This window comes from Psittacula echo (genome assembly GCF_963264785.1).
Source record: "Psittacula echo genome assembly, chromosome: 4".
In the NCBI taxonomy this organism is placed as follows: Eukaryota; Metazoa; Chordata; class Aves; order Psittaciformes; family Psittacidae; genus Psittacula; species Psittacula echo.
The window spans coordinates 1,366,258-1,393,917 of NC_137738.1; the positions used below are offsets into that span (position 1 = coordinate 1,366,258).

Sequence of the window (27,660 nt, forward strand, 5' to 3'; positions counted from 1 at the left end):
CAAAAAAGAAAAAGAAATGGGCCTGAAATGAGCTGCAAAATATGAAATGTTCAAGAAAATTATACACATAACACATTCCTCGTGCTTTCTAACCATTCTTGCCTTCCTCATTTGAGACCAAAGAGAATGAGAGCAGGAACATTACAGGAGTATTAGCTGTGTGTTAACAATGCTTCACTGGGAATTGATTCTAGACCTCTGTGGGATCTTTTTCACCCTTTCAGCACTTACCCTGCTGCTCGATTCCTGTGCTTAATGCTGCAGCTGTACTAGGATTACACGGACCTGGAATTTGCAACTGTAATTTAAAATGAGGATTGTACTCAAATGAAGCATAGCAATAACAGGAAAGTATTTCCTAAGCTCACATCTACCTGCTGCTGTCCAGAGGTATGAGGGGATGCTGGTGCACGCACGCTGATGAGAAGTGGGGATTCTTGAGGCCTGAGATGGTTTACAGTGGGCAGTTTTCAAAGCTTGTAGCTGTTCAGCTCTGAGTTGCTGTTAAGCACCTGTAAATGCTGGTGAGATAGTCAAATTCAGGTGAATTTTCACAGAGATGATAAAAGGCATTTCCTTGTCACCAAGACACTCTTAAGATTTCAAAGCCGGTTGTCAATCAGCTTCAGCAAGCAGGACTTCAAGTGCATTTTAAGAGAGAAGGGGGAAATAAAAAGGAAGATTCTATGAATTCATTTAACATGCTGTCTTTGGAAGTGGTATTCTTATAACAATTGTGATAACATGGACAAAATGAACAGTGAACAGAAATGCAGAGGAATACCTGTTCACTTATGAAACTAGCCACCATAGTGGGCCCCTCACTGCAAGAGGGACATGGAGGGGCCGGAGCAGGGACCAGAGAAGGGCAGCGGAGCTGGTGCAGGGCCTGGAGCACAGTGTGATGGGGAACGGCTGAGGGACCTGCTGGGGGGTTCAGTCTGGAGAAGAGAAGGCTCAGGGGGGACTTTATCGCTCCCTGCAATTGCCTGAGAGGAGGATGGAGCCAGGAGGGGCTGGGCTCTGCTCCCAAGGAACAAGGGATGGGACAAGAGGAACCGGCCTCAAGCTGCACCAGGGCAGGTTTAGATGGAGCTGAGGAACAATTCCTGCCCCAGAGGGTGCTCAGGCATTGGAACAGGCTGCCCAGGGCAGGGCTGCAGTCACCGTCCCTGCAAGTGTTCACACCCCGTGGAGACGAGGCCTCAGTGCCACGGGTCAGTGGTGGCCTTGGCAGTGCTGGGGAATGGTTGGACTGGATGAGCTTAAAGGGCTTTTCCAACCCAGTTGTTTCTATGTTTCTATGATCTGAAAAGTAGCCTAAAGGAAAGTTGGCTGCTTATAAGCAGTAAAGGTGAAAACAGCATCTGATTGGAACAGAAAATAAGGTTTTCTCCCTAAGAAGTTGAATGAACACACTTAGTACAAATGTTTTACCTAAGGAAATAAAATAATGGAAGTGAAAGTAAACAGCAGTACAGTTTTGCGTTGTAAAGATCGCTGAGGTCTGCTTTTAAAAGGTTAAATAAATAAATGCATGTTCTGGAAGGCTTGATTGATTGATACTTGCATCAATAAGAGATTAAACATTCCAGCAGTATTTAGGTTTATTTTATACAGGTGGAAAGTATAAAGCCAGAACCAGGTAGCACAATTCCTTCCTATCCAAATTAGGAGAAATGCTGCATAAGGAAGCAGAGAATGATACTTAAATTGAAAGAAAATGAATTCAAGAGATGCTAATGTGTAATTTTCATTTAAAGACGACCAAAATATTTGGGAAGGAAACAAAAGACTGTCTTTGACAGTTAGTTCACTATAATGCTTTAATAATGTATTTGTAGCTTAAATGTTCTAATTTGGGCTCATTTTGGAACGCGAAAGCTTGGAGTGTTTCACCAGTGCGGTGCTTTTCTGTATTGCTCTGTAAAACAGACCATAAATTCTTGCAAATGGGAAGTGCTCTCCTAAGTGCAGAAAAAGGCAAATTTCTTCTGCCAGCCAGCAGAACCGAGCTGTGGTTCTGCAGGCTCCTGGTGTCAACAGGAAACAAAACAACTGAAAAATCACTGCACGAACATCGCTAACTGCAGTTGATTTTAGACCTTTCCTGAGGATGAAAATGGAAGCTTTAAGGACTGGACATAGAGATAATTCAGTATTTTTTTTATTAGTTTTATTGAAAAACAAATACCCCAAACCAAAACCAGAACAAAAGAGAACCTTTCTCTTTCATGCATGAGCAGTAGAATTAACCTGAGAAGGTGAGGAAAATGCAGTGCTAAGAGCTCCCTGTGAAGTCAGATGGAAATGGCAACAGGGCTGTTTTGATTTCCACAGGTCTGGGATTAAGCTCAGAGTATATGGAATTTTCTAAATATTATAAACCAAAGAGAAATATTTTTTAGTGGAAAAAAACCCCCAAAACTGCAAATAATACCAAGAACAAAACAAAGAGATATGATTACTTTTTGTCTTTACTGGTGAATTGCTTAACGTAGAAGAGAGTTGAGCTGTGACTGAAAGCCTAAAACGTGGCAAATCCAAAAAGAAAGTTCATTAAAGATGTTTTCTGTTGTTCGTAACAACCCCATACCTCTGCTATATTCCCTTTCTTTCTTTAAGCAAGACTTGTGTCATAACTCTTGGAAAAGTAGAATAATGCCCAGATAATTTGGTCTATTGTGAAATAATATGGGGTTTTTTTTCCCTCACAAAGATGCATGTAAGCTTTTCATTTAAAAGGAAGGAGAGCCCCGAGGTTTCATTCAATATTTAATGTTTGTATTTTATACTCCTTGTAACGCAGGCTAATTCAGTCAACATAATATTTTTGGATAGTAGGAAAGCTCCAACATGAACATTCCATTTGGGCTGCGCAGATCGGGAATCTCGCAGGGTATTTAATCATTCAGAACAAGAAAGGTTTCTTTCATTTTTAAACATGTGTTTCATTTTATGTTTTATTTAAATTGTCTTTAACGTTTACATAGAGCCCCTTGAAGGCTCGAAAACTTGAAATTTGCATTAGGCTTGGAAAAGAAATAATTAGGAGATGTATGTATGTGTATGGGGAGATCTATTAGAGGATGAAAAGGTACTGTTGGAGTCTGAAGATACTCTGATAATTACAAAATAGGACTTGCTAGAATGATTACTTTATATAGCGATTATTTGGTTTGAAGGACCTGGAAACCAGGTTGCCAAAGAAGTTTTGTTGCCTCCCACAATTGTATGAATATTTAAAGAAGCCATATATTTGAGAAACTCTCAAGTTGCAGAAGCGTTGTTAATTACTGCTGCTGAGACAGGGGAATTGAAACTAAAAGGATAGTTTGTTTTCCCATACGCTAAGATGGATGTTCTTGGAAAGACTCAGGAAATGCAGGCTAAAGAAAGCTCGGTTTGTGCTGCTGAGAACCTTGGGGAAAATCGATTAAAATAGCGAAGTCTAAACATTGTAAATGTGGAAAGGAGCATTGCCGGCTTCATGGTGGAATGTGGTATAGCCTAGCTAGTGTGGTCCGCAGGGGGCCAGGACAGAGAGGGGAAATGAGGAGCATTGGAAGTAGAAAGTTCAAACAGAATCATAGAATGATAGAATGCTTTGGGTTGAAAAGGACCTTAAGATCATCCAGTTCCGATCTGCCACAGGCAGGGACACCTCGCACCAGACCATGCCACTGAAGGTTCTGTCCAACCTGGCCTTGAACACTGCCAGGGATGGAGCATTTACCACTTCTTGGGCACCCTGTGCCAGCGCCTCAGCACCCTCACAGGAAGAGCTTCTGCCTTAGATCTAACCTGAACTTGCCCTCTTTCAGTTTGAACCCATCACCCCTTGTCCTGTCAACTACAGTCCCTGATGAAGAGTCCCTCTCCAGCATCCTTGTAGCCCCCTTCAGACACTGGAAGCTGCTCTGAGGTCTCCACGCAGCTTCTCTTCTCCAGGCTGAACAGCCCCAATGTTCTCAGCCTATCTTTAAACTGTGATTCCATTCAGAAAAATGACTGGAAAAGTTTGTGTGTTTTGTTCATACTTACTAATTGTATGTTCCAGGAATGCATGTTTTGGCCTAGCTTGCTGTGTCAGATCTCACTGATAGTCCCCTGAGGTTGATGGCAAGATGTGTGCCATCTCCCCTGGGCTTTCAGTCAGTGCAGGGACTTTGGAAAACAGATTAACCTTCATTGTTTAACAAACAGTAGTGAAGAGAAGGTATTTATTTACTTCTGACTTAAATGTGCTAATGACAGTTTTCATGCTGTAATTTCCGAGCGTACCAGCAAGGTGCTAATCTGCTTGTCTTTGTCTGGTATTTCACTTACAGTTCTGGTTAGTTCAGCAAGGACTTTACTGATACCACTATATGAGTGTTTTCCCAGCCCACTAAAGAAAGGTGAAAATTTTAACTGAAGTGGTTAACCCTTAAAAGATTGAGTATTCAAATCTGCCTCTTGACAGCAATACACTGGATTCTCAATTTAGAGTTTATTAAATACTTGTTGCTAAACAACTTAGTTTAATGGCAATACATTATGAGAATACGAAGGCATTTCACATACTTTGGGTAGAAATCTGAATGTGGGATCGTTCTAATTTGTCTTTCCTGTGTCCTGGCGTTTTCTGGCTGGTAGGAACCTCAGACTAAGCCCAGTTTGGCTTCTCTGTGATTGTTTCTTCCAGGTTTGGGTTATATTTTGGTTTGGTTTTGTCTAGTCCAAACTGGGATAGTAATTTAATATGATTAACTTAATTGGGGGAATGATCAAAACCTATTTTCTATCTGGTTTGAGAGTGGAAAGTTTCTTGGGAAACCTGCACAGAAATGATGCAACAATTCATTTTAGGCTTTCACTGTAACCATTTGCTAGATAAGAGTAACTCTTTAGCAGCTGTTATTAGCCACATTCAGAGGTCTTTGGAGTGTTCTTTGGCTTTGTCAGTGTGCAAGTACCTGCAAGTGTAGCTGTGTCTAAGTTTACACCTTAAATGAATGGTGCAAGGTATGTTAGAGGCAGTGATTCTACATGTAGACGTGCTAACGCTTCAGAACACGCTTTCCTTTCAGCTCCAAACGTTTTTCTCCAATACAGTCACTTGGGTCAGCATGTGTTAGCAGTGGTTGTGTATTTTTATACATTCAACTTTGATCTCTTCTTACGTGACTAATGTTCAAAACCATTTTCTACCTGTTTAGACAGGGGCGTCCTTAGATTGGTAAACCGGGCTGTTTGGTTTAAGAGTTTACCTGCTTTGTTTGGTAAACTAAACTTTCCAAACTTAATAGTTAAACCCTGCCCCAGTGTTTCAGCTTGTTCTGAGAGTTTGGAATCACAGCTGGTTAATAAGAATTTTCTTTCCTTCACTTTCCTCCCACCTACATTAAAAGTGCCTTTTCTGCCTCACAGCCTGTGCAGTTTTCCCATAGGGACGTATAATGGAGTTCATCCAAGTGAAAAAAGCACATCACACCATCATTTATTTACTCCTGTAAGACAATAATGGTGTTGATAGTTACCCAGACACGCTTTCATTGCGTTAGATTGTGGAAAAAGCTGGGAGTTTAAAAGTCTTTGCCGGCTTGACTGCAGGTGAAAAGGAAGAACCTACATAGCTACTACGTGGTGGTTACTGTCTCTTTTAATGCTGTTTGTTGCCTTTTAGCTACAACGAGCAGAAATGTTGCTCTAAATTTGCTAGAGTATTTCATTATAGAAATTCCGAAAAGGAAGTCCTGTTTTCATGGTATAGAGAGTCAAAGGAGATTATTATGATTAAAGTAGCAGTTTAGATTCTAAAATTTTGTCTACCTAATTTCATAGGCACAAGTTATCTAATACAAAAAGCTAACAACAAAATCTTAGCAAAAACCCCAAAGTGAAGTGCTTTCCCATATCTCTCTGTTTTGTAAATAAAGCTTTCTCACTATTGCTGCCTGGCGATTTCAAGATCCTGACTGCCCCATTTCACTCTATTTCGTATATAAGGTTTTATGTGTATCTGCTAGACTGATGACTGTGTTTCAAGTATAGGATCCCTGCCTGCTCCGCTTTCCTTTCCAGCCCTTGGGACTGGAGTTTCAAGAGTTAGTGGCACTGGGCTAACTATCAGCAGAAGGCCTTATACAGGTGCACTGTAACAGTAATTTGGACTCACTCTAAATGGCAGGCTGGCTCTGATGGGTTTGTCAAAGAAGAGAGGATTCTTGACAGCAGTGTCATCTGTAAGAGTGTTTTAATTACTGATTTGCCTTAACTAAAGCTAAGAGGGGTTCCATTAGGAGCCCAGTGAAACAGAGAAAAGTGCTGCATTCCTGCTGCGAACCTGCTGTTTTGGGTGTCCCTGCCCATGGCAGGGGGGTTGGAACTAGATGATCTTAAGGTCCTTTCCAACCCTAACTATTCTATGATTCTGTGATTCCCTAGTTATATGTTTATCTATGCAGTAGGTATGCTCCATAATAAACTGTCTTTCAGTTGCCCAGCCCTGGGGTCTGCAGTGCACATTGGCTCCCTTCTAGCCAATGTACCTGGGTTTCCTTCCCATGAACAGTATGCATTGAAACAATGGTGGTTTGGGTTTCCATCATCCCAGATGATGTGAAATGTTCCAGTATATCCACAGTTGGATACAGCCCAGACTTCCAAAGGAAAGGAGAACAAAAGGGAGCCTCAGACTGTTTGTATCTCAAGAGAGCCGTACTATTGCCTTTTCAGCCTTGTTCCATAAAGGGTAGCTCTTAAGCATACTCTGTTCATGTGACAGGTTGAACAATTGGCAGTTGCCTCTGAAGCAGTTAAAAGGTTTATTTCCTTGATGAGAATTTAGGACATAGGGCAATCCTATATACAAAATTTTGATGATGAAGCTAAAATGTGCCACCTTTTTCATGTGGGAAAGAAGATCTTTTTAATTCTTAGATGAATCTGAAATCTAAGCTTGTTTTGTTCTCATGTTGATACTTTTGTTAACTTCCTTGTTTGGCAGATTTTTCTGTGGGTGAAAGTGATGTGTCTGACACCAGAAAGCATTGTTGCTTTAAAGCTTTTGTGTTATAAGGTAATGCTGTGTGTGAGAGGCATTGAAATCTTCATTAAAATCCCTACAGAAGGTGTACACAAAATGTGATACAGGTTTTTACCTGTTCTCGGTATTCCTTTCTTTTCAACTACTGCATGCCTTGCTGTCTTCTCCCAAGTCTAGCAGCTGTGTATTGCTGCATAGCACAATATGAGATTATAATAATGCTGCGTAGCGCAATATAAGATCAAAAATGGCAATATAATTATTTTGAATTAACTTTCTATATCCATACCCACGCCTCAGGTTTATTTTCTGAGGAGATGTATAACCGCATTTTTATCTGTCTCGTGTGAGAAGCAAAGATGGTCAGCGTCAAGTATTCATCCCAAGCATGAGGTTCCTCATGATCCTTTTTCCACTGTCTTTAGTGACTGGATCTGGTGTCTAACTTCTAGACACCAGATACATACCCTTTAGCTGTCCTTAACAAGTAATAAAGAATCTGAGATGTTGCTTCCCTTGTTAAATTCACTAGTGAGCAGAGTTCACTTGTGTGAAAATGCTTGTGTCTGCCTTTATTGGGAGCTTATCTGTCTTCAGAGTTTAATATCTCCCTGGGTGAGCTACTGCATGGGAGGTAATCAGAAGTTTGACATCATGGCTTTAGGGAGTGCATTTTGTGTCCTTAATTGGTCTACATTCTACCTGCATGGAATCTGACTTAAGATATCCACAGGTTTTTGCAAGGTAAGCATCCCTGAAATTCAAGCCTAGAATTGTTGTCATGTCATATTTGTGCTATATTTATTTATATCGGCTTCAAAATCCATTGTATCCGTGTACTTAATACTTGGCTTTTATCTGCATCTCTTTCATCGCGAGATCATTCATTTCCATCTTCTAACAAACGTTTCAGTAGTGTTTTTTATCTCATTTGAAATGTAAAGTAAAAAAAAAGGACATTCGTAGGTTTTTAACCACTCTCTCCAGCTATTTACACTGACCATTTTCCACAGACGTGTTTCACCAGTAAATAATCAGAAAGTAAGTAAAGAATTCTCACTTCTTCTCAGCAAACTGCATTCAGAGGATGAGAAGAACACCTCCGCTGGATGAACTGCAGCCGCCTCCGTACCAGGATGATAGTGGTTCTCCTCATCTTTCGTGTACGCCTTCGGAAGTCGGAGATAGTAAATGTGAATTCTCCCAGTGTAGCAACAGTCCAAGATGTTCGTATAAGTGCCCGAGCGAGGGAAGCACGGGACACGAAATAGAAAGCTTTCACAACAAAGGATACGAAGAGGATGTACCAAGTGATAGCACGGCTGTCCTTAGTCCAGAGGTAAATAAAACCAGCTGAGCTTTCTGAAGCATCATGCAATGCAACCTTTTCAGAGCTCTTTTGTTATCTAAAGATGAGTGCACATTTACATGAACACTGATATTGCGCCTCGTTCATTTAGTTTGTCAGAAATTATTAAGTAGGATTTCAGGTTGTTCTTTATAGTTTTCTGTATGGCAGAAAACTTCATCGCACTCTAATGAGTGTAGTCAAAATTATTCTTCTTCCACATAATTTTCCAAACCACCTAAATAAAAAAAACCCAGCCAAAATAGTCTGTTCACACCTTTCAAACTGAGCACCCCGTAATATAAAGCATCTTCTGGGGGGGAGGGAAGGAAGCATTACAAAGACTTCTTTTAAATTATTTAGTAGTACTATAGAGATTTGATCCACTTAATTTTCCTTTGCTCTGCTATGAACTGTAAAGATACCTATTTATTTTTACTATGAGGAAATCATATTTTCTGACATGTGTTTCCTTGAAAAGTCTTTTAACAGCCAGTTTCTGCACTGATACCAATGGTAAGAGGCTATGTTAGTGATGTCACATGCAGAAGAGGCTCTTTTTGGTCCACATTTGTCTTTTGCCTCTACCTGAAGATTTGAAGTGCATATTAGGGCTCAATCCTGATGTGTCAGCAGTTGTTTCTATTATAGTAGACCTCTTGGGAAGCTGATGTTGCATACCTGGGGTGTTGATGCAACATCTGGAAGGTGCAGCTGCAACTTCCTCCAGTAGCTAGTGCTCTGTATGTACCTGATGATGAGCTAGGACCAGAATCTGTATGATCTTCATTACTGGTGAAGTAGTGTGTGTACATATGGTTCTCAAACCCTAACAGATTGCAGCAAATCTAATCCTAGTTCTTCCCGTTTTGTGTCACACCAGTCATTAATGTAGGCATACTCAATAAGAGCTGAGAATGCTGCCAGCTTTTTTCTATAGCCACTCAACAACTTGAAGAATAAAGCTTTCAGAGGAGCAAATCCCAGTGGCAGTGTAGCAATTGGTTTAAAATAAGAACATGGCATTTTTTTAATCCAGAAGGTTTTATCATGATATCTATTCATGTGCATGATCCAGCGTATCTTTGATAATTCACAGGAAATACATTTGGTTTACGTACTTGTAAAACCTTATGAACAGTAGGTTGACCTGCACTTGTAGGTATTTTGTGTTTCAGTATCGCTATCAAACTAGCTGTTGTATTAATGTAGGGCATCTATATTTTGTTCAAAGTTTGAAGTGACAATAAACATTCTGAATTGTAAGTTTGCAATGCAGCTTTAGGACTGATGCTGTTTGCAGGAGGTGTGTTCAGGACAGATGCATCTTACCCAGTTCCAGTAAAAGTACATTAAGAAAACCATGATAATTTTCCCCCATTCATAGAACACTTGCGGAGTGCAACAAGAGCTACATGTGCAAGTAGGTGTTGGTATCCCTGTGTTCTTTGCCGGGTCTCACCATGCTCTCAAATCACTAGTTAGCTCTTAAACCACTCTAATAATAATGTTCACTTCAAAATGTGTGCATCCTGGCACTGAAATGAGGTAGTTTTATCTTGTAGCAAATGTATATGCATTTTAACAGGCTGGGCAGAGAGAAGAGAGCAGAAGTGGATCCCAATTTAATCTGAGCTCTGTCTGATTGGCTCCTGGCTTTTGGTAGTATTAGCCAGGTAAAGGCTTTTGAATTTTTCTTGGCTGCTAGTCAGCCGTCTCCTCTCGATGTTTAAGTGCATAACGTACGAAAGGAATAAGATGATCATAGTCCCTTCATATTGCTTAGCGAAAGCCATATATTTCCATGCTGGATTTAAGAATAGAATACAATAAATAAATAGCTATATGTTTTTCTTCCTCTTCTTCAGGATATGTCAGCTCGAGGATCGTCTTCACAGCTTCCGAAACCTTTTGATCCTGAGCCAGTAGCTAAATACGGCACACTGGATGTGACTTTTGACTATGACTCACAGGAACAGAAGCTTTTGGTGACAGTGACAGCTGTCACAGACATTCCCACTTACAGCAGGACAGGTGGAAGCTCGTGGCAAGTACACCTAGTTCTTCTCCCTATAAAGAAGCAGAGAGCAAAAACCAGCATCCAGCGGGGACCGTGCCCTGTCTTCACAGAGACATTCAAATTCAATCACGTGGAGTCAGAGATGATTGGGAATTATGCGGTTCGCTTCAGACTCTACAGCGTACGGCGCATGAAAAAGGAGAGGGTTGTGGGAGAAAAGATTTTTTACTTAACCAAATTGAATCTTCAAGGGAAGATGTCAGTGCCAGTGATACTGGAACCTTCTTACAGTCTGTCTGTGAGTATTAAATGAGGCAGAATGAGAATGCAGTGCTGTACGGTGTCCCCAATTCTGGGAGAATAGTGTGTATATTTATAGACTCATCACATCTGCTCTTTTTTCTTCAACAGTGATAGCACTGTATTAGCACAAGGATAATTTCCTTAGAGCTTCTGTAAGTACGTTCACTTTCCCCCTGTAAAAGCTTCCCGTGTTTTTCCTTTTAATTACTTAGAAATTTCCAGTCAATAAATATGGACGTAGTGGCAAATATATGTATGTATGTCAACATCCAATTACATATATTTTTAACAGTATAATCTTTACTCTGCTACCCACACCATTTCAACTGGAAAATAAAAATAGGATAGAGGGGAAAGTAAAAAACCATGCTAGTGAGTACGCTCCATGCGCTGCAATTAAATCTTGGTTGCAATAGGTATTTTCCATTCGAGAAAGAAAGACAGGAAAGAGAGATTTTGAAAGCACAGAGCTGTTTTTAATGACTTCAGACTAGAACCTTGTAAGTAATTGATTCCTGGTTCTAAAGTGAATGATAGTGTGAGAAGTAGTTCAAACTCAAAAGGACTTTTGTTTGCTGGGAAACACCTGCCCACCTGATGGACAACATCTTTTGTCCCTGCAAATAATTTAACGTTTTTAATAAAGCAGAGCAATGGTAAGGGTAAACTTTGGTTTCACTGTCCGGAACCTTAGAGCTCTATCTGGGCAGTGATCGGCATCTCCTCTTTCTTTGGTGTCAATTTTTAAGCATGCTTTTGTCCAGAAAGAGGATGTTTGTGATGTTGTTGTCAGGGCTTCCTACAGTAGCACTGCTTGGATGCTCACGACTTAAGAGCTGCATATGTGCTAAATAATGGCGTTTTGAAGCAAAGAGAAGGTGATTTAGCAAGGGCAGCCTTATTTGGGCATTGTATGTGTTTTGTGTGGGGTTTTTAGACTATCCATAAAAGGGGAGAAGGGAAAGAAAGGAAATGTGGAGATTTTTCAAGTGAAATAACGCAAAGCAATGCAAAAAGGTTGGATCAATTGTAATGGCGTTCCTGTTGAAGCTGAGTATTGCAAAAGGCACTCAAAATAAAATACCATTTTATTTAATGCCTAAAACCCATTCATTAGAATTAGTAAAAGCTGAGACTAAAACTTGAATCTGAAAGACAATCAACTGACAATAGAACAGCTTTTTTATGATACCTTAAGAAGTACAAATCGGTTTATTCCAAGGGTGAAGTGGTTCACCCGCCTAGTGTTGAATGTCCATGGTGCAGAGATTGCTACTTTCAGAGCTAGGAAAAAAGCACCCCATGAAGCAAACCATTGAATATTCCAAATGTACGTGCTAAATTTGTGTGTGTTGTCAATAGATGCTTGTGGAAAATTCACCGAAGTCAGCAAAAGAGGCCAGTGAATGGGCCAGGCAGTTGACTGATTGCTGTATCCTGTATGTGCATTGCTTATCCTTCTGAATTGTTTTCTTGAGCTTCTGTGGCAGGGAGAGTTAAAACAAATTCCAGAAGGCATCAAAGATAAGAAGGTTGATATTTATGTTCTGTGATAGTGAGGGATGCCATGTCTGCACTGTTTTCCCCTCATTTTTGAGGGGAAGGAATAAGAATTGATAGGATTGATAAGAATTGATAAGAAGTGAAAGGATCTTCCCAAGTTTGTTGCTGTAATGGGGTTTACGCAGGTTTTCCTTAGCCCTACCTATTGCTGGAAAGGAACCTTCATCGTCTTGATAGCTTGAATGAAGATCCATGGGGTTTTTGGGAACCTTTGAAAATTCATTCACATCCGAGTTCATAGGTATTTTTCTATTATTATTTATAGCCTATATAATTTTTTTTTGATGAGCAGATTTATAACAGCATGTAACATATAGTTATTTTGCAAGAGCGTTAAAATGCATTGTGTTTTTAGGATGTATGACTGGAAGTGCGAGGCATCCTGGGTCACTTGAATTCAAGCCCTTGTTCATGCAAACAGCCAGGTCATCCTCTGGTGAATTTTCATCCGTTTCATTTCTAACCTGAATTTCTTCACGGCCAATTTCTTACCATTTGTTGTTATGCCAGCATGGTCCTTGAGCGTCATTAGTTCTTACCCTTCTCAGGTGTTTGCCTCTGAGTCTATTTATGCACATTGGTCATACTCCTTTTTAACTGTTCTTTCGCTGGAGTAAACCGACAATCTGAATGTCCAACTCATCCTAAGTGCTGGGCAGGAGTTAATTTAACAGAAGCAGGTAAGTGTTGTTTCAGTTTGGAGAGATCCAGTTGTTCAGGGGTTTTTACAATTATAAAATCCACAATGGGGTACATTGTAAATTCTGAATTAGGTTTTAGTATTAAAGTTTAGTATTTCTGCAGTTACACCTTAAAGCCATACACAAAGCAGCGTGAAGCTAAAACAAGGCAGTGTGGTTAAAGCTAAAACAGTGCAATGCAGTTAGAGGCAGACCAGGGAGTTCAGTGCCTTTCAAGCACAGTGGCATGCTCACAGGAGTGGGGCCTGCAGGTCTGGTTGTTGTTAAAATGTGGATAAGTGGACATCATAGAATAGTTCGGGTTGGAAAGGATTAAGATCATCCAGTTCCAACCCCCCTGCCATTGGCAGGGACACCTCACACTAAACCATGTCACCCAAGGCCTCATCCAACCTGGCCTTGAACACTGCCAAGGATGGAGCATTCACAACCTCCCTGGGCAACCCATTCCAGTGCCTCACCACCCTAACAGTAAAGAATTTCTTCCTTAGATCCAATCTAAACTTCCCCTGTTTCAGTTTGAACTCGTTACCCCTTGTCCTGTCACTACAGTCCCTGATGAATAGTCCATCCCCAGCATCCTTGTAGGCCCCCTTCAGATACTGGAAGGCTGCTCCTTAAATAAGTTTCAAAGCTACACATGGCTTCAAATTTACAAGTATATTCAGAAGCCTTCCTCACTCGATGTCACCCTGTTCCTCACCTTCCTACATTGTGTATAATGTCATGCATTAGCAGCTATTATTCCCATCTGCAGTTCTCCCACATAACAGGGAATTCCTCCTCAGCTCTCTTATGTTTATCACACTCCTTCTTCCAAGTTCAGCACATGTTTGAGTGAGGAGGAAACAGGACCAATAAGGGCTAGCCAAAGTGCATGTCACTGTTACCTGAGCCTGTCTCCCTCTTTGATTTGATAGAAATGAGCCGTTGGATCCAAAGTTCCTAGAAGGTGTGTGCGTTGGGGTTTTGCATGTGTGTAGTTTGCTTAGGAAGATGCTTTCAGAGATATTTTCCTTTTAGTACAATGGCAGGCCAATTTTTGTTCACTTGCCTTGGAGTTTAGAATCAGTTTTGATGCTTATTTTTCTTCAGGAAGTCTCTATGGGCCTGTTTTTAGTTGTTCTTCATTCTTCTCATCTGAAGAAATTTTCCTGACAGTGAACAACAGCCTCCAGTGTGAAGTGGTTATAAAACCGTATAAGCAGTTTATTGAGTGCAATTTGTTTGGAAAAGAGCAGAGAAACAAGCGTAATCCTCTTCACCATCCCAGAGGTTGCTTTTTGGGTATAGGAGGGCAACAGTCAGTCATGGGTTTCATTTTTTGGTTGGTTTTGGAACTACCAGATCTTGGAATTTGGGTGACCGCAGCATCCATCTTCCTGCTCAGCACATCTGGGAATTGTTCATGCTGTATTGTCAGTAACAAGATGTTTACAGTGGAGAAGAATTCAATGTCATCTTCTTTCTTTCTGTAACGTTCTCCATTTGTAACATAACGAACTCCCAGATGTGCTCCTCATAACAAAGACCGGATCGTGTAGGCAATCATAAGTGCATAAAGGATTCCTTTCTATGTCTTTGCTGTAAATATCCCGAGTGTCTGAGCATTATTTTAATTACAGGTTTTTGAGTGAAGGCATTTATGAACTGCATGTATAAAAATACTCTTGGGCACACATGTGTGTACTCTCCACTTTGAGGACAATGGTTATCACCTGGTATATGTTAGTTTATGCACTGTGTTTCAGACATGATATTACTATATTGAGGATAGGATGATGCTTTTCAGTCTCCAAAATGTCCCCAGTCAAATGAGAGGCTGTGAATAACTGTTCTAGATTAAATCAAAGTAACTCTCTTGAGCAATACTCTCTTTCCTTAGAAAGCCAGTCCATCAGTGACAAGCATATTGTCTAGAATTATATGTCTGGGTTTGATCAACTTTACAAAAATAAAATGGAAGAAGCTTATATATTTACATATATATATAAAAAACTAGAAAAATCAAGAGTTTCGTCAGGTATCTGTGAGATTCTCAGGCTGTGATTCTCTGTGGTGTAAGTATGCTCTCCCAACCAGGCCTGCAGCTTTAAAGGGCAGTAAGGAAGATAATCATACTGTAAACGCATACTGAGAATCTCCCAACAGTGGCTTTGTAGTAGTTACAAGTAAAGGTTTTCAAAGTTGTCACTAGCATGAAATTTCCACTTCTGAAGGTTACAGACTGTTTAAATCCTTTTCAATCAACTCTTTCAGTGGAGATACATTCTTTAACTCAGGAATCCAGATGAAGTACCTGTTTCCCTTGGAGTTAACTGAATTTCCTGACTGTTCTGTTTGTTAATAATCTGAATTGTTTGCATGCATGTGTACACACAGACATCTTCTCACTTTTGTAACTATCTTTCAAGTAACCAAGCAAAAGGCAAAACACAGAAACGTTCTGTTTGCAGGTTTGAGCACCCTTCAGCAAAAGCTGTGTACTGGTTTCCTCCCATTTGTTTCCACGGGGGGAAATTCCAATTAGAGACATTGCACAAACAGATGAAGTTATTACTCTGAAGGTTTATAACTTGTTTGTGGAACTTCTTAGTTCTTGATTTACTTACTGGGTGATGATTCTTCTCCTGGGTTTTGCAGTGTAACGTAAATGTTCTTCATTAGCATTATTCATTTTAAACTAGATCTCCAGGTAATCAGTTCCTTTGTATATTCAAGCAGCCTGTATTTGGTATCAGATAAGCATTTCTGTTCGTAGGTTGTCTTTAGCAAGGGATCCTTTTAGTTTTAGTGAGTTAGCCTCTTGTCAGGCTTGGCTTTCATATTGTCTGACCTTGTGCAGCATCTTTCACAGCTCCTGTCCTTTGATTTAGGTTAATCAGCTGTCAGCTGGCACTAGGAGAATCCAACTCTTGCCCTTCTTTGTGATGTGTATGATAGCGCTGAGAACTGAAGCAGATCCCTTTCAACAGCCAGCACGTGTTGAACCTCTCGGATCGTGAGATTAAACGTGACCCGAACAAATCAAAAGGGGTACCACCAGCAGATCAAAATAGAGCTGGGTGAACTGTTAATCGCAAGTAGTTCCACTGACAAAGGCATTATAAACATATCTTTAATGTTATGGATTAGTGAAAAATAATTGCATGAATGTTTATGCAATCAAATACTAGTCCATAGATTGACTACTCATAAATTATGCCTGCTGCTTGATCGCTGAATCTTCTTCTCTTGAACCAGTTTGAAAGAGCATAATCAAGAGAGAAAGGAGAAAAATAGAACTATTTGCCATTGATCTCCCCAACAAGCATAGAGAATTACTGCGGCTGGACAGCACATTGTCATTTAAAGAAGTCTGTGGCCTTGGAAGCTGTCCCATAGTAACATCTCCGTGGTCTTACAAGGTTGACAGGAGTAAGGAGAGGGGGAGGTGGGAGTGGGTCTGGGTAGGAGCTGTTAACGTGGCTTCCTCAGGAATGCAGGTTGAAACGTCTGCATTTTGTGTCAGATGTTCTCAACTAAATTGCCAGCGCAGACATCTAACAGCTTTTAGTGCTTGAATGTTTCTTTATGCTACGTGTCTTATCTCAGAAAACAGAATGCAATAATAAAAGGCCTCTTTCCCTCCTTGCTCATGGCAGTATAAAAAGCTGGTAGACTTTTGTGATGTAAAAGCAGCACTTTTGTAAATGCTGTGAATTCCCTTGTATGTTCGTTTCCAGGTTTGCCCCCACTACTGCTCGGGTGTGCTCTGCGAACTTCAAGCCTGTGAAGTCTATGAAACTACTAGATGACCTTTTGTCATGAGGCAAGGAAGCCGAAGGAGTCGTTTAAATGTAGTCAAGAAGAAGTTATAAAACCCTTTAAATGTTTCCCTTTCAATAGAGGTTTAATGTTTTGTTGTGCAGAGCTGATCGTTTTAAAAACTTGTAGACACAAATTGCTAATAGCAAATTCTCACGAAATATGGAAAGCAACACAGAAACCTTGCTGTGAACTTGGTCAAAATCCTTTAGAGAAGAGGAATTTTGGTTAAAACTTGCTATTTTTTAAAGTTTTAATTTTATGACATAATTCTGGTATCCTAAAGTTTGAGAACAAACCTGATTCAGTAATACTGTATTGTTCTTAGAAACCCCACAAAGGTTTTAATTCTTAATATTAAATTACTTTGAAATGGGGTGAGTATCATCATGTATCTAAGGGAGGTTTGTAGGTTTGTACATGATAGTATCTACAGTAAGTTAAAGCTGCGCATAGAACTCTTAAGGTTTTAGTCCCTTGATTGTAGTGAATTAAGGAATTACTACTTTTCATTTCATCTCCATCTTCCCATGTTTCATCTGTGAGAAAACAACGTGGTTTGTAAAATTCTGTATCCAGAAGGTTTTTTTCCCCCTCAAGAGTAAAAAACAAGTGAAAGCAGAAGCTTCTGAGGAGAAAAGGGAATCTTGATTTTCAACGACATTAATAATAGCTTAATAATCAGAATAAGTCTATACTGGATGTGAATAAAATCCATATAGAATGGATCTATTTGCTAAGGAGTTTCAAATTTCAATTTGTGACTAGGAAATCCTGGTAATTTTTAAAGCACGCCACTCCCCCCAGGATAACTCTGTTTGTTTCCTAAAATCAAGTTGCATAAGGAAAAACTCATTTGAATATTTCCTTTAATGTCTGTGATTTAACTTGGCGTAGACATCAGTGCTGTAAAGTGTTAAGTACAGGAATAAAAATGTGCATTCTACTTAAATGTGCATTCTGTTAATTGGAGCATCTTTACTAAATGTTATTATTAGTCTTAGTAATAAGAACTGTTACTTAATCTGTCATTTAATTTGATCACTAAATCTTTTTAACTAGTTTGAAAGAGCATAATAAAAGAGAAAAATGAAATTATTTACCACTGATCTCTCTAAGGAATGTAGAGAGTAACTCCATCTGGACAGAGCATTGTCCTTTAAAGAAGGCTGTGGCCTCGTTATGTAAAATATTGATTCATATTAATTTGAGGATCGTGTGACCCTTGAGGTCTACCTTTAGAAACAAACAGTTGGTATGTCCTGTAGGTATCAGCATACAAAAGGAATATCAGTTGTTTAATATAAGGAACTGGTTTGAGTCTCGATCCTTACAGCTCTTCTGTGAGTTAGTGGAAACAGAAGCAGAAGCGATGAGGACCTGAGGCTGACATCTTTGCAAAAGCATCAAAGTGTCCAGTTTAGCGCATAAGTGGGATTTGGATGCCAGAATTCAACATTATAGAGCTCCATTCTTTGACATTCCTAATGATTTCACATCCCTGTGTTTTCAGGGCTGACTTCAGGTGGTTTAGGTTCTCCTTCCCAGGAATTATCTTGTTTGGTTTTTTTTTTCCCAGAGGTATTGTAGCTTTGAAACATGTTGTTAGAAAGCATTGAGTGCTTTAGCCACTAATGAGGGATGTGGAGCCTCTAGGTTTGTTCCTCTCCTCCTCCCTGGCTCACAGAGCAGGAGCAGAGGATGGGCTCCAGGCTAAGAGCTGGTCTGGAGCCTGTTTGATGCCTGGATGCTCTCATCACCTCAGCAAGCTTTTGCCTTAAAGTAGCTTCAGGGTTCAGCACTGATGATTAAGAGAGAGAAATACGTCTATCTAAAATGCTGGAGACCTGGATTCAGTTCTCTCTTTCGCCTATGGGATTCAGATTCCCTTCCCTAACCTCTCAGTTATATTGATACAGAAGTAGAAGAAAGTAATGTGCAAAAAAAGTTCTTGAAGAGATTAGTGGTATAACATTAACATTTAGAATTTGAGAGAGGCATTTTGACAAGTAACATGCTGTGAATCAGATTTTTGTTGCTGAAGGATTGTCAGCAAGGTTTCATCTTTCCTGTGTGTATTTTGAAAAGCCAAGAGAATCAGATGGTCTTGCTTCGTAAGCCTGTGGAGGCATGATTTTAACCTGTGCATTGAGGAAAATGAACTTTTAACTGCCCTCAGAGCATGGCCACATTATTCCCTGTGATTAACTCCAGTTGGCTTAAGTGCAGAGTTTAGGAGCAGAACTTCAGTCTATAGAAAAATAACAGTAGGACATGAATATGTAAGTAACAAATACCCTGTTTCCATGGAATTTTGGTGAAGGAAGACAAATAAGTACGTTTTACATATATTATCATTGTTGGAAATAGAGGATTCTCGATGTTGTAAGAAGGCAAAGAAAAAGATTATTGAAAATCCTTATGGGTTCAGGTCTGACAGGATGCATTGTGTGTGTTCACTTCCATTGGCACTAGGGAAAAAAAAAGAGTGTTCTTTTTTGATTGCCAACTTTTGTACAATAGGAACATGTGAAACCCAAATACCACTTAATGGGAATGGTTTTATTACATATTTATTTGAAAGCGATGTTTCCTCCCCACATAATATGTGCGAAGAAGTCACCAAGGATGACAGTAGCTTGGAAAATTAGTAACTAAGGTTTTGTAGAATAGCACATACTCCTCTTCTAATCCAGTGAAAAGCAGTGATTCTGGTAAGTGGTGATCAAATAAAATCCACCTGATTTTGTATTGAAGCGCTGTCCTGTGGTGCATAAGGGGGATGTTTAGGTCCTCTGCACAAAGCTTTGTGTTGGAAATGGAAAAGCTGAAGAAATGTGATTTACTGCATTTGAACCAAATATTTGGAATAGACTTTGCTTAATATTTGTTCACTTGTATTTCCTGTTAATAGCTGCTGTTGTTGTTGTTATGGCTAAATTGACAAAAATAGGTTAGAGAGTTAGCATTAATATCCTGGAGACAAACTCAAGAGACAATTCCTTGCGCTGTGGCCAGATCATCAATACCTTGACAGTTCATCTAAGTTCTTAAAACTGTGCATTTAAGGTTTTACTGCAGTTCTTACTGGGCTATTCTGGTGCTTCACTGACCTTGAAAAGCATTTGCAATTAGGGAACCTTAGTCCCTTTTTTGCCCTGCTTATTAAAATACACACAGTGTTTATAGAGGAAGAGAAGGAAGACTTATGAAAATAAACGGAGGTAGACAGAATATTTCAAATAGTAATTTTGGTCTAAATACTCTGTTTCCCACACTGAAGCTACAGCATCAGAGTGTTCTGCAGATGGAGTTACAGATAGATTGAATGCAGATCTGTGAGGAGATGAAAAGCATCTGGTAGCACTGTGATGTTGTCATGAGATGAAAGCTTCATTGTAGCTAAGTTTATATTCTTGTTGTACCAATTAGCAATTCCAGTGTTAATATTTGACAGTTTGGCACAATTTGAAGCTTATGTTTTGAGCAGGTAAAAATGTAACTTCTTCCCTTAATTTTTCTTGTTAAGTTTGTTAGCTCTCCTCTTGAATTTGTACTCAAAACAGGAAAAAAACCCTCTCAACAGACTTGAAAACCTGTTATTATTGAATTCTGATTCATCTTACAGGGTTAACATCAGGCTACTTACCAATCAATAGTCATGATTCTATGATCATCACGGAATGCCTTACATAAAACAATGAATGGATTTCCACAACGTGAACAACTAACTCTGTACTTGGAGAAAATACTTTTGAGAAGACATCTGATAATACTCAGTATCCCTGATCTTACCTTCATTGTGCAATGAAAAGACTTTCTTCAGTTATTGATCTGAGCCCTGCTGATTTCAGCTCTTTGCCTTCCCTGATTCCTGTTTCTCCTTTTCTTCCTCTTAAGACCACCTGTTTTCTTCCAAAAGAAAACTGACAAAATACAACCTCACCTTCCCCTTCTTTTCATGCCTTTTACTTGCTTTCCTCCAAATTGTATTTCATACCTTATCATAGAAGCAGAAACTATTCATTGGTTTATATCATTTAACCCTGGGTTTACCCAGTTACATCAGCCTGTGTTCCAAGCTGCTTCACACCCCACTGCTTCATTTTCTTCTTAATGTCTCACTTTCTTTTCTATTAGGATTTTCCAGTTCATAACTGAAAAGCAGAGTATTCTTTAAAGTATGTTTAGACCAGTATGAAACTGAATGGCTTGGAGTATATTTTATGTGAAATGGAAAACAAATATTGTTTAGATTCTTTCTTCAGTGAATTTGGCTGCTTTATTTTAATGCCATTAAACTTTTGTCACCGCAGCATTTGGTAGAAGGGGATTCCTAAGTTTATTACACACCAAGGAGTAAACATGCTTTTGCTTCTTCCAAACCTGCCACCTGTCTCAAAACAAAAGGCAAAATGTTTTGGTTTAGAAATTGTTGTAGTAACGCATTGAAGTTCAACCTTCTCTTCAGATTTCCATCAAGACTGCACCTACCAATTCTTTCTGTGCAGCAGTTCTAGGGTACAGTGGCTGAGTTGCATTTCCATCCACTTACAGATATGAAGCATCCCCGAGGTCTTTTCATCCCACCATTCAGCTGGTCAGATTGTTTTCTCTGGCCTTAACATACATAGTCTTGTCCTTGTCCATCCCCTCAGGATTCTGCTGGAAAGGAATGATATTCCTAGCCCATCCTTATGTAACTTTGTAATATCACGCTTGTTTCGTTTTTCAGTTGTTTTGCCCCTTCTTTATTAAATCACACAGAAACTACTTATAGAATCATAGAATAGTTAGGGTTGGAAAGGACCTTAAGATCACCCAGTTCCAACCCCCCTGCCATGGGCAGGAACACCTCACACTAAACCATGCCACCCAAGGCCTCATCCAACCTGGCCTTGAAACTTCTCTTCCTTCAAGGTACGCTTCAGGATTCATCCCCACTCAGTCATCACTCATTTACTATTTACTGTTTCTAGCCCTTTAAAAGTCTTTCTTATACCCACTGTGACCAGCTTAACTCTGTCACCAACCTATTTAGACGGAGTCCCTGTTCGAACATCAGTAAACTGTATAGGTACATTGCCATCAGGAAAGGGTGCTGTCATCACCTTCTCTTGGTACAGATGTCAAAGCCCTTTGAGGTTTTCGGGTGGGGAGAGCATTACCCAGCTGCTCACTCTATGTTATGTCTTTTTTTGTGGACTTGCATCATGGTCACAGTCAAATTTGAGACCTAAGGGAATTCTGTTGAGGTGGTTCTTTAATAGCAAGAATACATTTACTACCAACAATGTTTATTAATGAGGAACTGGATTGCTACTGAACCTTCTGCCCAGCCTCTTGGAAATACTCTATTGAGAAGAACTAGTTAAAATGTCAGTGTGAAGGATGTTATTGTAGGTTCATAATTTCTTCTTGTAGGTATCGTGTCTTCTATAATTTGAGACTCTAACGCATTTGAGATCTATGTGTCAGATGAAGTTACTTGCTTTCAAAGTTAACTTTTCTCTTGATGAGCATTTGTGCCCATGTCAGCTGTTGCTGGAAATGATAGGGACAATTGGAATCTGGAAGAATCCGCTTCACAAACCCATCATGACTCCTTGGGAGAATGCTGCCAGATTCCCAAACGATTCAAGCCATGTTTGAAAAATCTGTGGATCCAAATTACCCCTTTTCTGAGGGGGATGTAAATCCTAAAGGGCTGTCTTGGTAATTCAAAAGTCTATTCTCAGCTATTGAGCAAATTGCTGTGCCATTGGCAAGGTTCTGTCCAGTTCCTTGTTTTCAGAAGTACAACTCTATGTGCCAGTGCTTGAAAGCAAGAAGTGAAAGCAAGAACCATGAGGGGATGACTAGCGTAACAGCGTAAAGAAAGTATATTTTTCTTCTAAGGCAAATAATGAGGGATTAAAATGAGTATCAGAAGCTCCCGTCACAGACAGGATGTGGTGAGAATGCATGAGAGAGCTGAATTTGTTTGGAAGCTTCCAAGGTGGGAATTAAAGCATCACTTACCGAGCTTCAGGATGGCATCCTTCTTTTCCCACCCAAGACAAAGGGTCTATTGCAGTTCCATATCTCTGGATCAGTTCAATTCCGTGTGAGCTAATTTATTCTAGACAGTGCATTTTTCTATGTGCATGTGTTCTGTTGTTTTGCTGCTCATAAATTCTCAGTCTTGAGAATAACCTTTACAAGAGAGGAATAAGAATTTCCTGAATTTTATTATCTTCAACGTTCCACTAGTGTTTTCCAGTTTGGGAAAGTAAAAGAACCCAGTGTTTAATGTTCTGCAGGATGCTGACAAATTATGTTACAGGTGCTACCTTAGCAATTGAAGTAAACAGGGACCACAAAGGCTGCTCTTCATCTTTTGCTTGTATTTCTCCTGAATTATGAAACAAAAGAAACACAAATGGTGGGGTTTTTTTATTCCAGACTGCTTCAGTCTTTGTTAGCTTCAACATAGAATCATAGAATAGTTAGGGTTGGAAAGGACCTTAAGATCATCTAGTTCCTTAATATCATCTAGTTCCAAACCCCTTGCCATGGGCAGGGACAAACATGTGCAAACTGAGTGTATATTTAGGGTGTACATTCCTTATTGGGTGATGGAATGAAACTTCTGTTACTAAGTTGCTTTCCTAGTTTTCTATGCATGATTCTAAAAATTGACTTCCCAGTAACATCATTCCACAAAATACATTGAACTTTGTGTCTGTTTTCTAGGGTTGTGACTCTCAAATGAGCATGTCAGAAGTGTCCTGCAGCGAAAGTACCTCCTCTTGTCAGTCTCTGGTACACGGCTCAGCTCCAGAAATCCTCCTTGGCCTCCTTTATAACGCTACGACTGGAAGATTATCAGCAGAAGTGATAAAAGGCAGCCACTTCAAAAACTTGGCAGCGAACAGACCACCCAGTGAGTGAAAATCTTTATTCATCCTAATGCTTCTGGACTGGTGGGGCTCTTGGTAGCCAGGTCTTCAATCCTATCATTTAGTCGTACCCAATCAAAATGAAATAGAGCAATCATCAACTAATCTGTTTCATGTTTGATGTTTCCAGTCAGTCGGGAAATAGCAAAAATCTCAGCTTCAAAATATTAATTGTAAGTTGACAAGACTGTTTAAATTTTTCATGATGACTGACTAATAAATTACCTTTATCATAATGATTAATTGCTAAATTACTAATGCCTCGCATCACAGGCCAAGAATAAAAAGTTAGTATTTAAAGAGAAAGTACATGCCAGCTAATGGTAATATAAACATTCTGAGCACTTACTGCTTTTCCTAGAGGAGTTGATACTGCAGACTGTAATTGCTTTTATGCCTCTGTAGAAGTGGTGGTTATGTATGTAGCTTGGGAATGTCAGTGAAGACAGCAGAGAAACAAATTGAGACCTTTGGCATTTTGTGCAGAAGGAATATTCACCATCAGAAAGGACTTGAATTGTGTGCTCAAGCATTTGTTCAAAAATACATTTGTCTGAAATATCTGTGAACTCTATATACTTCTAAATTGGAGGCAGATGGCATGTCACACACAGAATGTTTATACTGTCTAATTCTTTGATATAGCTTGAGAAAGTTCTGTAATGAACTTGTATCACATTTATTTTGTATTGGTTTTTACATGATGAGGCTGATTGATGGACATAAGTTGTAGCCAGACACACCTTCCTGTTCCTGTTGGTTTCAGTTGAGGGCTCAGGTTTTAGCCCTTCTGTTTCTTAATCCCCAGATTTGTATGGCACTAGCAGATTATCTGGCATTACTAGATTATGTAGCAGGCTGCCAACACTTTGTAAGTGGTTTGCACATCTCACTTTGTCTTCAGAGTTCAGGAAGTAAGCCAAACAACTTGAGACTGGTGCTTTCCTCTTCCTTTCTTGACCCATGTTTTCTTCTATTCAGTTATTACATTTGGCTCAGCCTTAACTCTGCTTTGCTTTCTCTATACTATTCACGCTGATGGAGCTAGACTTTGTTAACGTGGCCGGAGAAGGAAAGTGAAAGAATCTCTAATACTTTCATATAGTTAGGTAGCTGTCCCAGAGTCACCTATTTGGGACAAAGCATAGAAATAGATGGGGAGAGCCAAGAAGGCACAAGGATACTGGAGTGAGGGAAGGAAGGAATGAATGGGAGAGAAGGGACCATGTGTTCCCTTAGAGAAGAAACAGTAGTGGCTTATGCTTGTCTTTGTAGAATCCCTACAGATAGCTAAGTTCTTAATATTTAGAGCAGGCAAGTATTTGGTCAGGACTTGTTGTGAAGAGAGATACGTGTCTTTGTTTCTCTGTGTGGCAGTTAATAGTTTGTCTGAGAAAAAGACGCTTCTTAGTATTCTTCCAAACGCTGTTGAAACGGGGTGTGAGCTTTTGCACATCAAATGAATGTGTGTGTATGCATGCACATGCACATTAAATCCATAAATACATGGATTCAAACAAGTGAGATCTTTACGTTTTAAATAGAGGCCCGGAGCTGAATTTCAGATGTAAGCATCCCTCAGCTATTTTTAGAGATGAGATCAGAATCATTCTTGTGCCCAAGTCTGTCACTATTCAAGAACTGAAGTATTACAATAAAATATATGAAACTATAAAAGCTAAGGGCAAAACCAGCTTAGTTTTCAGTTCAGTGATTTTTCATTTTATTGCTTTTTATATATGAAGTATAACTACTGTGTGCAGTTTTTCTTAATATGCTGGAGTTTGCATGAAAAAGCATAAGGTTTGATAAAAGCTACAGTGATTTTTTTTACCCAGTCTTCTATTGCCTAGTCATTTGCATGATTCTTTCTATGTTGAGTGTGCTGTAGAATCCAGTAGCTATCAGTGCTAAGGTATTCCATTATGTAAGAAGTGTAATTTTTGTTAAAGATTACACAAAAACTGTACAAAAAGTTTCATTTCATTAAATTTTACCCAGCAGTCCTTTTGTTCGATCCTTTCTCTGCTCTATGCTACTAAGGTTTTGTGTTCTTCCACTCCAGGGAATAGTGTTTCCTCTTAAACTTTAACCTTTGATCCTCTCTCACCCAACTATTGACATCTGGTCATTATTTCTTTTACTGCTTTCCACCCCCCGTTGTCAGACGGACTGTTCTGTTGTCTAAAACACTTGATAGGTGGACAGGTTTATATAATCCGAGGTGAGTTCTTGAAGCAACTAATTGAATGTTGTCTTTTTCATGCAAAAGAAAACTTGCCAGCAGTAAAGCTATGCACAGCTGCCTACCATATTGGTTTATGAAAGTATATGTTTATTATTTGTGGCACTCTGTAATGTACCAGCTGCGTTTATCTCTGATTATGGATGTTGGGATTTCAGTGTACCTGCAAAGTGAAAATATTCCTTGTGTTTCTTTTTACAGAAATCTTCCATCAAATCTACATAAAATCACTCCAGTCTTCCAATACTATTATTCATTAACATGAACATGACAGATATAAAGAATGAAACACCAGATTGTTTTATACAGCTCTATATTTCTTAGAATATGAGTTAACTTCATGGAATACACATCCTGCTGGAGCATGGCTTGGTGCCATCCTAGTCAAATGAAAGTAGAGCTTTACCCAAATACTAACACCCAGTGTGTGCTAACCCCAGCTGCATCAGCTTCTTAAATGTACCTCCTAAGAGCAGTGTACGAATTATGCAAAACCTTATTTCTCTTTAAAGGTGTATTAAATGTATTCCTTCGTGAAGGTACAAATTAATAGGGTTGTATCGTGTAAACTTCCACCTTTAAATGCACTTTACTACATTTAGGTCTTTAAAATATCTCAAACTGAAAAGTCCAAAGTGAGAGCCACATCCATGCAGAGATTATTCTTAAGCATTTCATTCTGGCTGTTTTACCAACATTATTTCTTTAATCTTCATTAGTTGCCTTCATTCCATTTTCTTTATTCCTATTCTCTGGAAGTTCAGTGGTATGCTTCACAGTGCTGTGGCTAGTTGGAGCTTGCTAAGTGTTAATGCAATTTAAGTTTGTTCAGTACAAATAAGAGGGGTTGATGGGAAGAGGATTATGAGGTATACCTTTAACTTAACCCATTTACATAGTACTGAAGCTGATTAATTTGTTAGTGTGTTTGTAATATTTTGCTTACTTGTCACCTTTCCGTGTGTCTAGACTAAGCTGTGTTCAGTCAGCCTGGTATACACCATATCCTTGTGTCTTGTAAACCTCTCGTTCTCAAAAACTTTGGTTCTGAGATAATCTGACGTTCCACAATATGATTTATTTTGTAGATACGTATGTTAAGTTAACACTGCTGAACTCGATGGGGCAAGAGATGTCCAAATGCAAAACGTCAATCCGCCGAGGACAGCCAAACCCAGTATACAAAGAAACCTTTGTTTTCCAAGTGGCACTGTTTCAGCTTTCAGATGTGACACTCATACTGTCTGTGTATAATAAGCGCAGCATGAAGCGAAAAGAGATGATAGGGTGGATTTCCTTAGGTCTCAACAGCTCAGGAGAAGATGAACTCAATCACTGGACTGAAATGAAAGAATCTAAAGGACAGCAAGTATGTAGATGGCATACTTTACTAGAATCGTAACGGATGGCACAAAGTGCAGTCGTGGTTCTAAGAGATTTTGGTCTCCAGAAGATGATCATCCCTGGTAACAATCAACAGATTCGTTGTGGAAGTGAAAAATGAAAGCTGAGGTCAACATTCCATCATAAAGAATGCACAACATGCAAACTGGCGGGATTTAATAGCTAATCTTCACTTAGAGTCCTACGTACGCTTCCTCGGTGACAGAGAAGCCTTGTTGTACACAGATACGTTAGTGGTCCCTCTCCCATCTACCTGATGCTGTATTTGTTTGGGTTTGTTTTGTGGTTTTGGATTCAG

At 39.5% G+C, this 27,660-nt stretch overlaps 1 protein-coding gene across 2 annotated transcripts in view; it reads left to right on the forward strand.

Annotated features, from left to right (window-relative positions):
- Positions 1 to 27,360, forward strand: part of SYT14 (synaptotagmin 14) — a gene marked incomplete at both ends in the record, with an annotated part of 78,008 nt that extends 50,648 nt beyond the window's left edge. Inside the window, 5 exons of one of the 2 annotated variants that reach the window (XM_080616148.1) lie at positions 8,101 to 8,369; positions 10,247 to 10,696; positions 23,508 to 23,697; positions 25,881 to 25,937; positions 27,047 to 27,360. In XM_080616148.1, coding sequence (XP_080472274.1) covers positions 8,101 to 8,369; positions 10,247 to 10,696; positions 23,508 to 23,697; positions 25,881 to 25,937; positions 27,047 to 27,360 — 1,280 coding nt within the window. The remainder of the gene's footprint in view (positions 1 to 8,100; positions 8,370 to 10,246; positions 10,697 to 23,507; positions 23,698 to 25,880; positions 25,938 to 27,046) is intronic. The other variant, XM_080616147.1, reaches the window with a different exon arrangement.
- Between the last annotated feature and the right edge of the window lie 300 nt (positions 27,361 to 27,660).